This window comes from Eleutherodactylus coqui, chromosome 1 (assembly GCF_035609145.1).
Source record: "Eleutherodactylus coqui strain aEleCoq1 chromosome 1, aEleCoq1.hap1, whole genome shotgun sequence".
Taxonomy (NCBI): Eukaryota; Metazoa; Chordata; class Amphibia; order Anura; family Eleutherodactylidae; genus Eleutherodactylus; species Eleutherodactylus coqui.
Window position 1 is genome coordinate 375,193,344 of NC_089837.1, and position 14,524 is coordinate 375,207,867.

The 14,524-nt window shown below is 42.4% G+C and overlaps 1 protein-coding gene across 1 annotated transcript in view; it reads left to right on the top strand.

Annotated features, from left to right (window-relative positions):
• The window catches only part of ALCAM (activated leukocyte cell adhesion molecule), a 120,786-nt gene that overhangs the window by 72,517 nt on the left and 33,745 nt on the right, over positions 1-14,524 (top strand). Inside the window, exons 6-8 of the mRNA XM_066578655.1 lie at positions 2,583-2,765; positions 4,364-4,491; positions 10,724-10,853. Coding sequence (XP_066434752.1) covers positions 2,583-2,765; positions 4,364-4,491; positions 10,724-10,853 — 441 coding nt within the window. The remainder of the gene's footprint in view (positions 1-2,582; positions 2,766-4,363; positions 4,492-10,723; positions 10,854-14,524) is intronic.

Genomic DNA, 14,524 nt, shown 5'->3' on the forward strand with positions numbered 1-14,524 from the left:
GCAGTTAGTTAACTACTGACAGCCAGGCTCCTGCTCTAAGACACCACTTTAAATTTTTTATGTGCAGGTTTAATGCCCTTTAGTGAGGTCAGTAAATTGGCCATTGCTAAGGGGTTAACATTAAAGGAGATGTCCCGCGCCGAAACGGGTTGTTTTTTTTTTAAACCCCCCCCCCCCCCGTTCGGCGCGAGACAACCCCGATGCAGGGGTTAAAAAACCCACCCGCACAGCGCTTACCTGAATCCCGGCGGTCCGGCGTCTTCATACTCACCTGCTGAAGATGGCCGCCGGGATCCTCTGCCTTCGTGGACCGCAGCTCTTCTGTGCGATCCACTGCCGATTCCAGCCTCCTGATTGGCTGGAATCGGCACGTGACGGGGCGGAGCTACACGGAGCCGCTCTCTGGCACGAGCGGCTCCATAGAAGACTACAGAAGACCCGGACTGCGCAAGCGCGGCTAATTTGGCCATCGGAGGCCGAAAATTAGTCGGCACCATGGAGACGAGGACGCTAGCAACGGAGCAGGTAAGTATAAAACTTTTTATAACTTCTGTATGGCTCATAATTAATGCACAATGTATATTACAAAGTGCATTATTATGGCCATACAGAAGTGTATAGACCCACTTGCTGCCTCGGGACATCTCCTTTAATAATATGCCTGCTGAGAGCTGTGTTTGTGATTTGTTTGTGTAGCAGTGCTGTGGGCAGTATATGTATATTGTCACAGGGAGTAAAAATATGCTTAAAATAAAAAAAGGGGATGTAAGTGTTATGCTTACCTCCTCTGTTCTTCCATTGCAAGACCTGAAAGCCACCACTCAATGCATTACAGCGGTGGCTTTCGGAGCTCACATTGGGGGAACAATGTGGGAGGTAAGTATAATAAAGTAGAACTATGAAGATCCCATCCAAGCAGAGTCATGATGGTGGCATTGTGGGCCCCAGTGTGGATAGGGCCCAGTGTAAGGGACAATCTGTGGCCTGTGCTGTGGAGTATATTAGTGCTATATCAATGAGTAAAATGTATGTATCCTCTGTACATTTAGTGAGGTAACGTAAATAAAGGTTCCTAATGTAAGGAGTACATTTTTCAGTTTCAGAGTGCAGCAACTAGCAGCATGTGAGATGCGGGATGCAATTATAGACTTATACCCTTCGTCTAGCTTTACCATCCATCAGTTTTATCTTTGAGTAACCCTTTTTAGTATTCTCCTGGATTATCCCATTGAGATATTCATATTGGCATCACTTTGAAAACGGGCAGAGGAATCCAGGCAGCCTGTAAGCAAGTGTTCGAACGCTTCCAGTTACACGTCCTGCAGTACTAAGTTAATAAAAAGATATAGCAAGTATCAGTTTATTGCTTTTTAATTACACACAGATGCAGCACAGTTCACTTTCATATAGGAGCTCTCTTCTCAAGTCACTTAAAATCCAGTTATCCTGACGTGATGCTGTAATTATACTTGGAAGGACAAAGCTTAATTAGGTTGTTCTGTTGTTAGAAGTGGATGCTGTTTGTATCAATTACTCAAGGAAGACATGTAAAAGAACTACATATATATGTCTACATGTAAACTTATTTTACAGGTTTAATCCTTTATAAGATACAACTTTTAGAAAGCCTCATGGAAGAATCTATCGGAGCTGAACACATACTTAAAGGGGTTGTGATCCTCTCCCATAGGGATGCATTGGACATCTGCAGGTAATTAAATACCTGCGGTTGTCATTTTTCCCTGAGGCGTGAATTGCGTGTGCGGGAAAACACCCAGAACATACTCCATTTTCGTGCGGGTCTCTCGCTGGGACGGCTCCCGCAGGCTTCTATTGAAGCCTATGGAAGCCGTCCGGATCCGCGGCACACCTGCACCTGAATTCCTGCTCTCCGGCGTGGGAGAGCAGGAGTTCAAAAAAAAAAAGTGTGCACCGCGCATGCGCACGGCTCGCTGCCGGCGTACCCAGCACATCCGCCGGGCCGAAGAAAGAAGATCCAGCCTCCACGTAGGGAAGATCCGCTGCGTCCGGACAGGTGAGTAATTCTTATTTTTAGGCCTCATGTCCGCGGGAAAGGAGGGACCCGCTGCGGGATCCTGCATGGAGAATCCGCGGCGGGCCTGATTTTCCCTGTGGACATGAGGCCTTAGGTCTCTCTTGTGACCCCCCGCTGTCAATTACCGTGCAGTCCAACCAACACCAGCATATAGTCATAGCAGCCACCATATGCACCCCGGGGTTCACGATATATATGGTCAGGCAGCGGTAGGGTTAACGCAGTTTCACAGCTGTAGATACTTTGCTGTTTTTGACACGCCATTATTTCATAGTGTTCCCTCACTCGTATACATTGCCGCTTTCCATGCAGATTGAACATTCTGCTGGTTGTATCTAGTGCAGGCAATGCTTTCTATCCACTCTGCAGTAATTGTGACTTAAGCTAGCCGTGCACTTAAGATGCCAGTCAGCCAAACGCTTGTTATAGCCTTGATGGGAAAAGTATGAACAGCCTTTAGCGAAAAAAACTGAACCTGCCGAATGTAGTACAAGGTAATATCCCTGACAGCGGACTGTTTGTTTAGTTGTTTCTATAGAGTCGTCAAAAGAGAGAAACTCCACAAGTGGCCTTCATAACATCCGTTCTTCACTTCAGTATATGTCCTCCAAAAATGACATCGATGCCCAGTTCTCATGTGCAGTGGCTTACTATATGCCGAATGGAATGGCAGTCATGGAATCCGATCCCGTTGTCTTTGATATCTATTGTAAGTGTTAGAGATTTTTTTTTTTATATATTATGTGTAGTACATTATTTTTGTACATATGTTTGTGGTTTTAGAATAAAATTAAGCAAATGCTAGATGTTTGGTAAGCAATGCACCAAAAACATTATTGCGGAAACCTCACCGAATCCGGCAAAAAAAAAAAATATGTTGCATGTCATCTTGGGAAGAAGCCTGAAGTATTATACAGCAGCACACAAAGTCGATGCCGATCCACAGGAGATACCTGCAACGTTAGAAGGAGCCACTAGGACTTTAGTAAAAGTCCACAGAGGTCGGAATTTCCAAAACCTTTCATCAAATATAAAAGCAACAATAGACAACATTTTGGTCTCGAAGACTCTTACTGACCTGGAGACTTCTTTGAGACCACAGCATTGTCTATTATTATTTTTGTTCTTGGTGAACATAAAAGCCTGGTTTTAGAAGGTGTCTGATGCCTTGGAAATCTGAACTTGGATGGACTGACTCTGACCTGACTCTCCTCAGTGCAAGACCCCTTTTAACCCTTTCCAATCCACTGTCTGACCTCTGAAGACATTATGATTTAAGGCTGTACAGCTCCGATGTTGGAAGACGTCCGCCGGGGTTCTCTTACTGAATATTGCCAGCCTCTCTGCTGTCGGAGCCTATCCAATGTGTCACCTCATGCAGTACTGACTTTAGCCAGCATATAGCGCTGTTGTATAACGGCAGAAAAAAAGTAAGCCTCCTGGGAAAACCAGGATACAAATTGGATTGGAAAGGGTTAAACATATTTCAAATATATAAACATTTTTTGCCTGGAAAATACTACTCGAAACTAGAATCGTCAAGAATCCTGAGAGCGTTAAATCTTTGCATCCATTTAGATGCAGGGATAATCATTGGTTTGTCGTCTACCTTCCTCCTTCTAATCACATTTAATAGTATGCTGTAAGAACGGCATCGCTTCTTGAAGATGTGAGATGTGAGTTATTGTGTTTTTTATTAGTTTACATTAACTTGACCAGTTATTGTACCTCACAAATATTTATGTAAATCGTATGGCGGACACTTTCATTGAAGCTAATGAAGCATATTTTGAAGACATTGCAATTTTTTCCCCATTTTCCACCACACAGAAGCGGTGCCCATTTTAACATTTTCCATTTGAGTGCACAGAGGACAGCTTTTTATTTGAGCTAAATAAAGGTCAACCATAATTCATCCAGTATTGATATTGTATTGATTGATGCCGGCGCAGGTGAAGGTCACTGGCAAGAATCATATGGTGTGAATTCATCTTTCCATACAGCATAGGCCCCCGTATAAATGTACAGCGCAGAATCTACTGCACCATGGGGGTCCTTCTTCAGATATTCTTTTGAACTCTGTTGACCAGTGGTAGAGTTTTAACCCTTTCCCAATATTTACATCTTAATGGCGAGAAGGCAGTATGGAGTGGCAGGCGTTTAACTCTGTAGATGCCATGGTCAGTTTATTTCAATCCATGTATAAAGGATACATTGAAGCTTAATGCAAAAACTGTGTGTCATTGAGTCATTTAATTTGTATATTATATACAGTGTAATTGTGTACGTGATCATTTCTCTCCATAGACCCTACAGAGAAGGTGACAATACATGTACAGTCCCCGAAAAAAACTATAAAAGAAGGAGATGACATTACATTGAAGTGTATAGGAAACGGCAATCCACCTCCTCAAGAATTTTTGTTTTACCTTCCAGTAAGTGTTTTCCGGATCTAATACAGCTATTGGATATTTGTAAAGTAGACTGTGTACCTTATTAAAATCAGCCATCACTTTGATGAAATATTTCTTTTGTCTTTGACAAATGCTTAAATGGGTTTTCTGAGCTAATGCAGCTGACATTAGCTAGGAAGTGAAAGGCTGCAATAACTCAAGCACTCTACTCCATATTGGAAGAATCGGAGCGTGGAAGTGTATGACGCTAGTGAACAGCATAGACTATTGTTTGAGTTTACAAACTTGAATATACACACTCAAATGTTTGACAATGGAACAACGGTAATATATAGATTTTTATGGGGATCCATGCATGATTAATTGCTACATCAAATAGCCCATCTTTAGGATCCCATTTTATTTTGGAATAGGAGAAGAAATCCAAAGCAAAAGACCCCTTAACCTATCCTAACTATCACTATTTTGCTTTCCTTTTTAGTTTTTGGGCTCCATACAGAAAACTGTAATCTGTTGTGCTTTATCATAGTTATTATGTGTGAGGCCCTTTGTATGTGCAACAGGTCATTTTCCGATTACACGTTCCCTCTATGTTTTTATGTTGTTGTTCTTAGCCCTTTAGTCATTCACCACCCTAGGCGACCCTATAGGCTCCCTCCCTCCATGTTTTCCGGTTTTGCACTGCTTCTTTTAGTTGTGTGATATCCATGCCAGTATCAGTCATTGTGTTCTTTTGCCACTGATCTGTCCAAGCATTATAGATTTTTCTAGCGACTCTGCCCGCATTAAATGGCCAAAAGACATGAGTCCGAGTCCGATCATCTTGCCTTCCAGTGATATATTGAGTTTTATACAATTCAGGACTTCTCAGTTTGTTACTCTCGCCATCCAGGGCATACGCAGCGGCTTTCGCCAGGACTACAGCTCAAACACATCAATCCTCCTCCTATCCGCTTTTTTCGCAGTCCAGCTTTCACATCCATACATGGCTATGGGGAATACGATGGTTTGCACTATCCTGCATTTACTTGCTATTCCGATATCCCTACTTTTCCGGATTTTGTCCATTTGTAGCATTGCGATTTGCCCCAATGCTATCCTATGTTTTATCTCTGGCATAGATTCTCCAGCCTGGTCAATTGTTGAGCCAAGGAAGATGAAGTATCGCACGCATTCTATGACCTCATTGTCTGTCTATTTTTATTTGAATTTGGCCATGTTTTGCAGTTATTGTTAACTTTAGTCTTCTTTATATTCAGGTAGAGGCCCATTTTTTCACTTTCAGTTCACATATCTTACATATTAGCTGCTTTAAACCTGCTTCTGTTTCTGCAAGCAGGCTTGTGTCATCCACTTAACTGAGATTGTTGATGTTTCTTCCACCTATTTTCACCCCGATTTCCAATTTGTCTAGATCCATTTTACGCATGATCACTTCCATATTTAGGTTAAACGAGAAGGGTGAGAGAATGCAGCCCTGTTGGATGCCTTTGTCGATCCCAAACCAATCTGTGTCCCCATTCTGTGTTCTCACAATCACTTCTTGATTGGTATAAAGTGATTTTATTAGTTTGACTAGATGTGCCGGTATGCCCAGCTCTTGTAGGGCCTGCCATAGCTTGTCAGGGTCGACTCAGTCAACGGCTTTAATGTAATTGATGTATTACATGTAGATATTCTTTTGGTATTCTCAAGCTTTTTTCCATGGTCCATCGCAGGTTTGTAATATGGTCGCGGGTGCCGTGTCCTCGACGGAATCTTGCCTGCGCATCAGAGAGTGCCGCTTCAACTACTGATCTCAGTCATTACTATATAATTTTTAGAAGGTTCTTGCTTGCCTGCGGAATGAGGGCTATTGTTCGGTAGTTGGAGCTATTTTGGAAGTTTTTTTGGTAGAGGAATGAAAACATGCCCATACTGCCTGGTAGAACGCTATGATGGTTTTCACCGGTATATATTTTTAAATCCTTCTTTAAAAAAATTTTTTTTCAATATCACGATCTATATTTAAAAAAAAATCTTAAAATCCTGAAGTTTTCACACTGACCACATGGACAGATAATAAACTGAAACTTTATGTTCTGTAGAGAGAACTTCTGAGCAGTATAACACCTATATATAGATAACACAGGATTCACCATTCATGATGGGTGTTGGATACAGGTTACCCACTCCACTTCCCTGCACTCTTTACCTGTTTGCCGTTCACAAAGCATGCCTAGAACACTCCCATAGAAGTCAGTGTGTCCTGTCCATTGTCTTCTAAGGCTCATGAGCCTGCTGTAGAGCATATCTCTAGATGCTGTTAAGTTTAGCGAGGTGGCAGTCCTCCTAGTCATGTACAGACAATATAATAAAAATATCTGTAATCCGAAATCAAAATGACAAAGGCATGTATTGCCTATATTTGTTTTACGAATTAAAAAGCTAGTGGAACACTCTTTGCCATTTTTCTAATCTAAGTTTTTAAAGGCTAATGAATTTTGAAACACAGTGGTTACCAAAGTAAATGAGCAGAATAGTTTCATATTTAATGCAAATTAATATTTTCTTTGTTCCTATGAACACAAAGGGCAATTTTTTAAAATTATTTTTCTTTATTAAAATTATTTCAAAATAAAATTACCATAACAAGAAAAAAACTTGAGAGCTAACAGCCCAGGTCTAACGAGGACACGGTGCACATATCAGAAGAGAAGAACAATAAGTCTTAGGAACACAATGTATACAATTATAATAATGGCAGGAGTGCACAAACAGATATGATTAAAGGTGAACAATAATAACAGGAATGGGAGTAAAGGGCCAACCATCTGTACGTACCATAGAAAGAAAAAGCAGGAGTTGGACAGATTTGCACAAAATAACAAGCCATATTCTGCCATGGCATACCATGCATCTACGATAATAGAGCAATATGTAAATCTGTCCACAAAGTACATTATGGAGACTTTTTAGCCAGGCATTCCATCCCAGGTGCCCTGGAGGATCATGTTAGGTTTTAGTAATGTATCTATTACAATATGGTTCCTTCAAATGATACGTAAGGTTGACCGGATTAATAACTTTGTTCAAAGAAGGTGCATCTGAATGTTTTCATTTTTTGGCAATTGCTAGATAGATCTGAGAAATAATAACTTAATAAAAAATTTAGGAGTTTGTGGACAAGAAACACAGAGCAGGGGCCGCGAAACGACGTGCTAAACAAAATCAGCGATAGAATCAAAAATCTTATTCCAAAAGAAAGGATTGACAAGGCAATACTACCACATATAAAGGTAGGAGCCCCTGAGACCACATCCTCTCCAACATGGTTCAGGGATTGTGCTGTTCATCTTGGCAAATCTACCAGGAATTAGACCCTAGCACATAAATATTTTAAGCGAAGACTCCCAATGCCTAATTCCATGGAAGACTTTTTTAAATCCAAGTCAGAGTCTTTCCCCAGTTGGAATTGATGTTTAAAGCCCATTTTCTTTGAGTTGCTAGGGGGGGGGGGGGGGGGGGAGTCATCATAAAAGATGGAAATACCCCTGGATGCAGAAAGTGTGCAGGAAAAATAAAAGTAGACTTGGGAAAAGTCGGTTTATGAACATCTAGGGATCGAGGGGTATGTGGCAGTTTTAGAAAGGAAAAAAAAAACTACTAGGTATTGGCAACAACTTGCAAAGTGAAAAAAAAAATAATACAAGACTATTTTCATTTAAATCACCATTTTCATTATGCTAAAAGATTCCAAAGCTCTAAATGCAAAGCCTGTGAGAACTGAGGATAAAAAAGTAAAGCACCGACCGAGTTCGGAACCAAAATTGCTGATGAGGAAGCATAATGTTGTCTGACATGAGCTGAGATCAGCAAGCTCGGTAGAGAATGGGACAATAAAGAAGGGGCTTTAATACCCAAGAGCGAAATCGGAGGGGCTCCTAAGATTGTGGACCCAATTGATAGCTATCTTTTGTTAGAGGGTGATGCTCACCAATATTTGATTTGGTCCAAAATCGCTGTGTGAAAATAATGTTTGGTATTGGGGCTTTCATACTACCTATTTCATAGTGTTTAGCTAAAGTGGAAAATTAATTCTAGCATGAGTTCCGCCACAAATGAAATTGTTAAGCAGAGTCTGAAGTTTAGTAAATAAGGAGTTTAGGATGGGAATCGCTACAGCTCTAAAAAATGGAATGCGTGGCAAAACCATCAATTTTAACTGCTGCTATCATTCTCAACCAGGAAATAAAGGGTCTACCAAAGTTATTTAACAGTTGTGGAATGTAGCTAAGCAAGGGCAAATAATTCTCAAGTATTGCACAGGTGATGTAATTATTGTCGGCGCATCAGGCATTGCCACAGGTGTTCTTGCTATAGGATATCCTGAAAACATGACCTGTGTGGGGTTCCTGGAGTTGGGAAACACTGATCTAGGGCAATATTTTATGAATAAGCCTCTAATGTCCGCTTTATGGGTATTCCACACTGAGAAGATACTAGGGACTGACAGTTAATGTAAATAATATTATATAGACTGAGTAAAGATCCACTTCTGCTTTCGTTTAAAAGTTTTCCATAAGTCTGGTAAAAATGGATTCAAGCTGGGACATCCCAAAGAGCATCCCCCAGGATGAAGCGGGGTCTGTGTGCTTTATAGTTGGTATGTTCCAGTGAAGATAGCGATGGAAGCAACGTTTGAAAAAGTTGGTGTAGGTATTGAGAAAGGTCAGCAGGAGACACGGACTCTGGAATTCCACTGAATTTTATTCCTTTTTGACCCATCTTCAAGGTCTATTATATTTTCGCGTAGACAGGAGACCTCTTCTTCCAGGACATTGTGAACATCTACTAGCTGATAGTAAGCAGCTGAAAATTCACCTGTTTTTTGTTCAAGATGGTGGATATTAAATTGAAGTTGATTACAAATCTTTTGCATATCTTGATATGTTCTTTTGAAGAGACAAAACCAACTCATTCATTTTTTTTGGTAGTTAGAGGATTGTCTATGCCTGGATAAGATTGTAAACTGCAAGAATGGTTCTCCATGTTCAGATCATATGCAGTGGTAGAATGAGTTCTTTTTCTGGAATAAGGGCCTTTGGAGTTGGAGGATGCCTGTAAAGAATCCGGGTAACTCCTTTTAGTAACCCCTCTGGAAGCAAGTGCTTGTTCCACTATCTCAGATGAGGAAGAGCCAGCTGAGGAACCTCACAATGGGGAACCTCATCCCCGAAAATTTGTTGCTGGCTGTTCTGGTTCTCGGTTATGATTATAAGAATGCAGTTCTCCCCTGGTACCCTGAGGGCCACAAGGTAAAAGATCTGTAGGCTTTCTTGGAGCAGTAGATTTAGCTCGCTTTTGGACGATTTTAGTTTAGGAATATCAAGGTTTTTGTAGATTGGAAGTGCTCCCTTTTGTTGAATATGGAAAAACCTTCATCTCCAGCAAGTTACTCCTATGGTCTATGGATAGATAAATCAAGAATGACAGTTATATATATTACAAAAAATGACAACTTTGCATGGTCAAGTTGTGTGGCTATGGAGCCAAAAATTATTCAATATACAGGCTTCAGTCAGTCATGATTTTATGTGGCAATGCAGCCACGTGCTGCAGCCGTAGTGCATCCAGGGCCATGCCCCTCTGCGTCCTACCATCCCACCTCCCTGCACTCCACACAGGGAATCAAAGAAAAATATCCAGTGGCTCCTCCCTGGATCCCTTTTAAGGAATAGCTAAAAATGGACCAGTCACTAGGAAAGACCCCATTTGCAAGGGAGCCCAGAAGCTGATGTGTGGACTGAGAGGTCCCAGGATTCCCAGGGTCGCCACAAGGGCCTCTCTCCTCTTAGAATGGCCTGCTAGTGTTTTTTGCTGGGCCTTTCCCACGTTATGAAGTGCTGGCCCGTTAACCAGGTGGAGCCATGGGTGATCCAGAAACTTAGCCCGCAGCTTTGAGCCTAAACTAGACTACAATCCCGGGAAGGCCTAAAAAACAAGTCTATTTGTAGGCCGCACTCTGGAGGTGTCTGCGGCACTTGGTGGGTACCACAGGAGGAGAAAAACCCAGGGCTTCCTCCACTGCTTAGGAGCTCCCGCCGCAAGCCTCCCCAACAAAAGGCAATTTTTATTTTCACCATACTTGTTTGAATAGGTAAATTGTGTTTTAAAATATTGTTTTGTTTAGTTCCTTGTTTTACCGTACTCGTAAATTTACTACATTCCCTACTTTTTGCAGAAAAAAATGCCATGTCTGTTTTCTTTACAGGGTCAGGAAGAAGGAATACGTAGTTCAAGTGCCTACCATATAACGGATATAAAAAGAAATGCAACTGGGGATTACAAGTGCTCATTGTTAAACAAAGTTATGATTGCCTCCACAATGGTTACTGTGCATTGTAAGTAAATGTCTTTCGATTCTACATTGTATACATTTAGTCTGACTTCTCTGAAATCTAGTAAGAAATACAAGCTTCTACCTTACTATATAGATTTCAGTTTATTCTGTCAAATATGCTTTGATAATGTTAGAAATTTGAGGTAATTGCAGAGTAGCAAATATTCTGGAATCTTCCTCTTTAGAATAGTAAGAATTTTCTTTTAAATTACAGATAGTCCCCGACTTGCGAACATTCGACTTACGAATTTCGCTAGATACGAACTACCTGTTCTGCACAGTATGATGTAATGTTATGGCATTACATCATACTGTACAGGGTCCGGGCAGACTTCTCTCAAGCCTGATAGAAGCCTGTCCGGTCAGATCGTGGTTGCTAGGCAGCCGGGGGCCTTCTGAAAGGCCCTAGGGCTGTCTATGCAGAGCGCCTATCAAGCCGTGCGCTTGATAGGCACTCTGCATAGGCAGCCCTGGGGCCTTTCAGGAGGTCCCCGGCTGCCTAGCAACCACACAGCGTCCCGTGATCTCATCGTGGGACGCTGTACGGGCCCCCTGAACGTCGGGTGCAGGCTGTTTCTTACAGCGGGCACCCGGCGGCAGCAGTTCCGACGAGCCGCGCCGCTCGGCGGAACTGTTAACACTCTAAATACCGCTGTCAGAGCGGTATTTAAAGTGTTAACAGTTCTGACAAGCGGCGCGGCTCGTCGGAACTGCTGCCGCCGGGTGCCCGCTGTAAGAACAGCCGGCACCCGACGTTGTACGGAGCGGGATCCACCCGCTCCATACCATTTGTTCGACTTGCGAACAAAACGGACTTGCGAACGGGCTCCCAGAACGGAACCTGTTCGCAAGTCGGGGACCACCTGTAGGTAAATTTTGATATGTTTATAGCTGAACATGGCTTATGCAGCTTGTACACTGATTGTCAAAAAAAATCAAGCACCTAGGAGTTGCCAGAATCCAATGAATATTTCAATGTATGATTATAACATTGCTATTAGTAAGTGATTACAATATTGGAGCAAATGGATAATTTACTGGGCCACCTCTAGCTTGGATGCAAGATGTGATGCAGGTAGGCATGGAGGCATACGGGTTCTGTATGGTATCATGTAGCATATTGGTCCACATTTGCTGTAATTGAGCCTCTGGATCATCCCATACATATTTTATTGATTATCAATCTGATGAACGGCCAATCCACGGAAGCATATCAATTTTATGGAGACATTTTTGTGGCCCCCTTGCTGTGTATGACCAAGCATTTTTTCTGCTGGAAAAGGCCTCTTGGAAGCCCTGCCATGAGCGGCAACACATGTGGCTGTAGGATGTCCTGAATGTATCGCTGAGCTGTCATTATCTCTACCAGATGTGACCAACTGTCATATGTGATACCCACCACTCACACCCCCCAGCCCATCACATCAGCAGTGGGAACACTGTGCTGCTGTACAGCAAAGGTGGGATTGAGGTGCTCACCCCTAGGTCTCCAGACTCTAACACAGCCACCGTCAGTTCCCAAACTACACTTGGATTCATTGCTTAAGACAACCCTGGTCCACTCCTCAGCAGTCCAGTTTTATAGTTTACAACACCTTTGTAAACTGTGGCAATGGTGGGTGGTTGTCAAAGACAGTACATGTAATGGGCACCATGAGACCAAATGTCCTTAGCCAAGGCCCTGTAAATTATTCCGGTAGACACAGGGGCCTGTAATGACAGTGCTACCTGTCTCTGGATGGTGGACAACAAAACAGTTGGAGCTGCTTGTGCTTGTCGGACAGTCAGACCACCCCCTCTACTGCTGGTCTTTCGAGGGTGGCCTGAGCCCGGTCACCTTGTCACCCTCACGTATACACTGGTTCAACACCTAACAGTCTGGTCAGAATGGCCCAGGTGATGGTCAGTTTGTCAATATGACCATCCAGCTTCACACACTCCAATAATGTCCCCCTCTCAAACTTTAACTGGGCCAAATCTCTTTGATTGCGTCGTAGAGGCGTCTAGTGGTCAACAAGCTCTACACAAGTGTAAGAAGGGGTCCACTACACACAAGGAGCCTCCGAGAGCCGTTTTATTGGCTGAGGGTGGAACCATGTTTAGCATCTCGGGTGGCAAGACTGTTCATCTAATCACACCACAACTCTAATCATTTACATATCTGACTGAGATGTAACTGCATGCCGAGTTTTGCAGCAAAACGATAACTCCTAGCTGCTTGGTCTTTTTGACAATGAATGTATTTACATTGCCTATTTCTTCCTACACATAACTTTTTTTTTTTTTTTTTTATTTATAGCTGTTTTTAGATATATATTTATAGACATTTTCTTTGCATCTGCTTGATTTGTTTCTTTTGTTCTCTTCATCAATTCCTGGAACTCCATTTAAACCAAAAATGATTCCTTTGTTTTTTTTTAACAAGAAATAAAATTCCCCAAGCTGTTTGTCATGTCAGGTTATTTGTGATACTAAGGGTGGGTTTACACGGGATGAATGTTGGGCAAACTATGCCAGCCACGTTTCCCTGTCTGTCCTTGCTCCTGCACGGGAGCTAGTAGTGCTGGCTCATTCACAGAGCGTCCAGCAGGGGGGCGGGGCGGCTGCAGGAGATTTCTCTTCTCTCTCTCTCCCGCACCCCTCTCCATTGACTTAACATAGCGTCCGTTGAGTACTGAACAACTGCTATTTACACTTAACAATCAGCGTTCAGATCATCATCCATCGTTTATACTGCATAAAGGATAGATGAGCAGATTGCTCAGTGTAAATGGCCTTTTGGCCTTTTAGTACTGAACGGCTGCTGTGTTATGTCAATGGAGAGGGGCGGGGGAGAGAGGAGAGAAATCTCCTGCAGCAGCCCCACTGTAAGCCAGTGATACTAGCTCCCGTGCTGCAGCATGAGAGCTAGTGTATGTGGGGCTGAGTGTCGGGCATCGTTTACCCGACAGTTGTCCTGTATGAAAGGGCCTTAAGCTTCACTGTCATAAAACACTGTCAAAAAAGTATTTTTGTACTTTTGCATGTAAATATCCAGAATGTGTACTCTTCCTTTCACAACTAAAGAGCAGGAAGATTGCAAATGCTCCTGTGTCAATATGGGTTAATTCAAGGCAATTTTAAAACCTAAAGCTTTGTGCCTAACAAAAACTAAAGAGAACCTGTTATCAATTTCCAGCCTGTTCAGCTGCCCATAGTGGCAGAATACTGGCACACATCTGTTACCCAAAGTTACTTTGTGTTGTCTATTGAAAATTATATACATTCAGAAATAAGTTTGGTTTTTTTTGTTTTTTAATTTCCTGTGCCATATGCAGATGGCTGCAGAGAGGTCCAGAGGGCAGATCGGGCAATTTTTTTCTGGCGAGAGTTTCTCCCCTAAACCCGCCACTATCTGCTAGTGTGATGTAGAGATGTAGTAGATTTCATCCATGGAGCCAACCAATTCTCACACATGCACCTTGAGTTTGCAGACTGGTGATTGTGCAAATCATTTATTCCTTTTTGTGGGCTGATTCAGATTGCTGATCATAAAAATAGGGCCTTTTTTATATTATTTTTAATGGTACCTTCACCCATATTGGAAATGCTGCGGAGTTTCCCCCCAAATCCCCGATCAGCTGGTCCCTGAAACTTCTATCACTGTGGTGCGTGCAGAAAGGAATCAGCTGA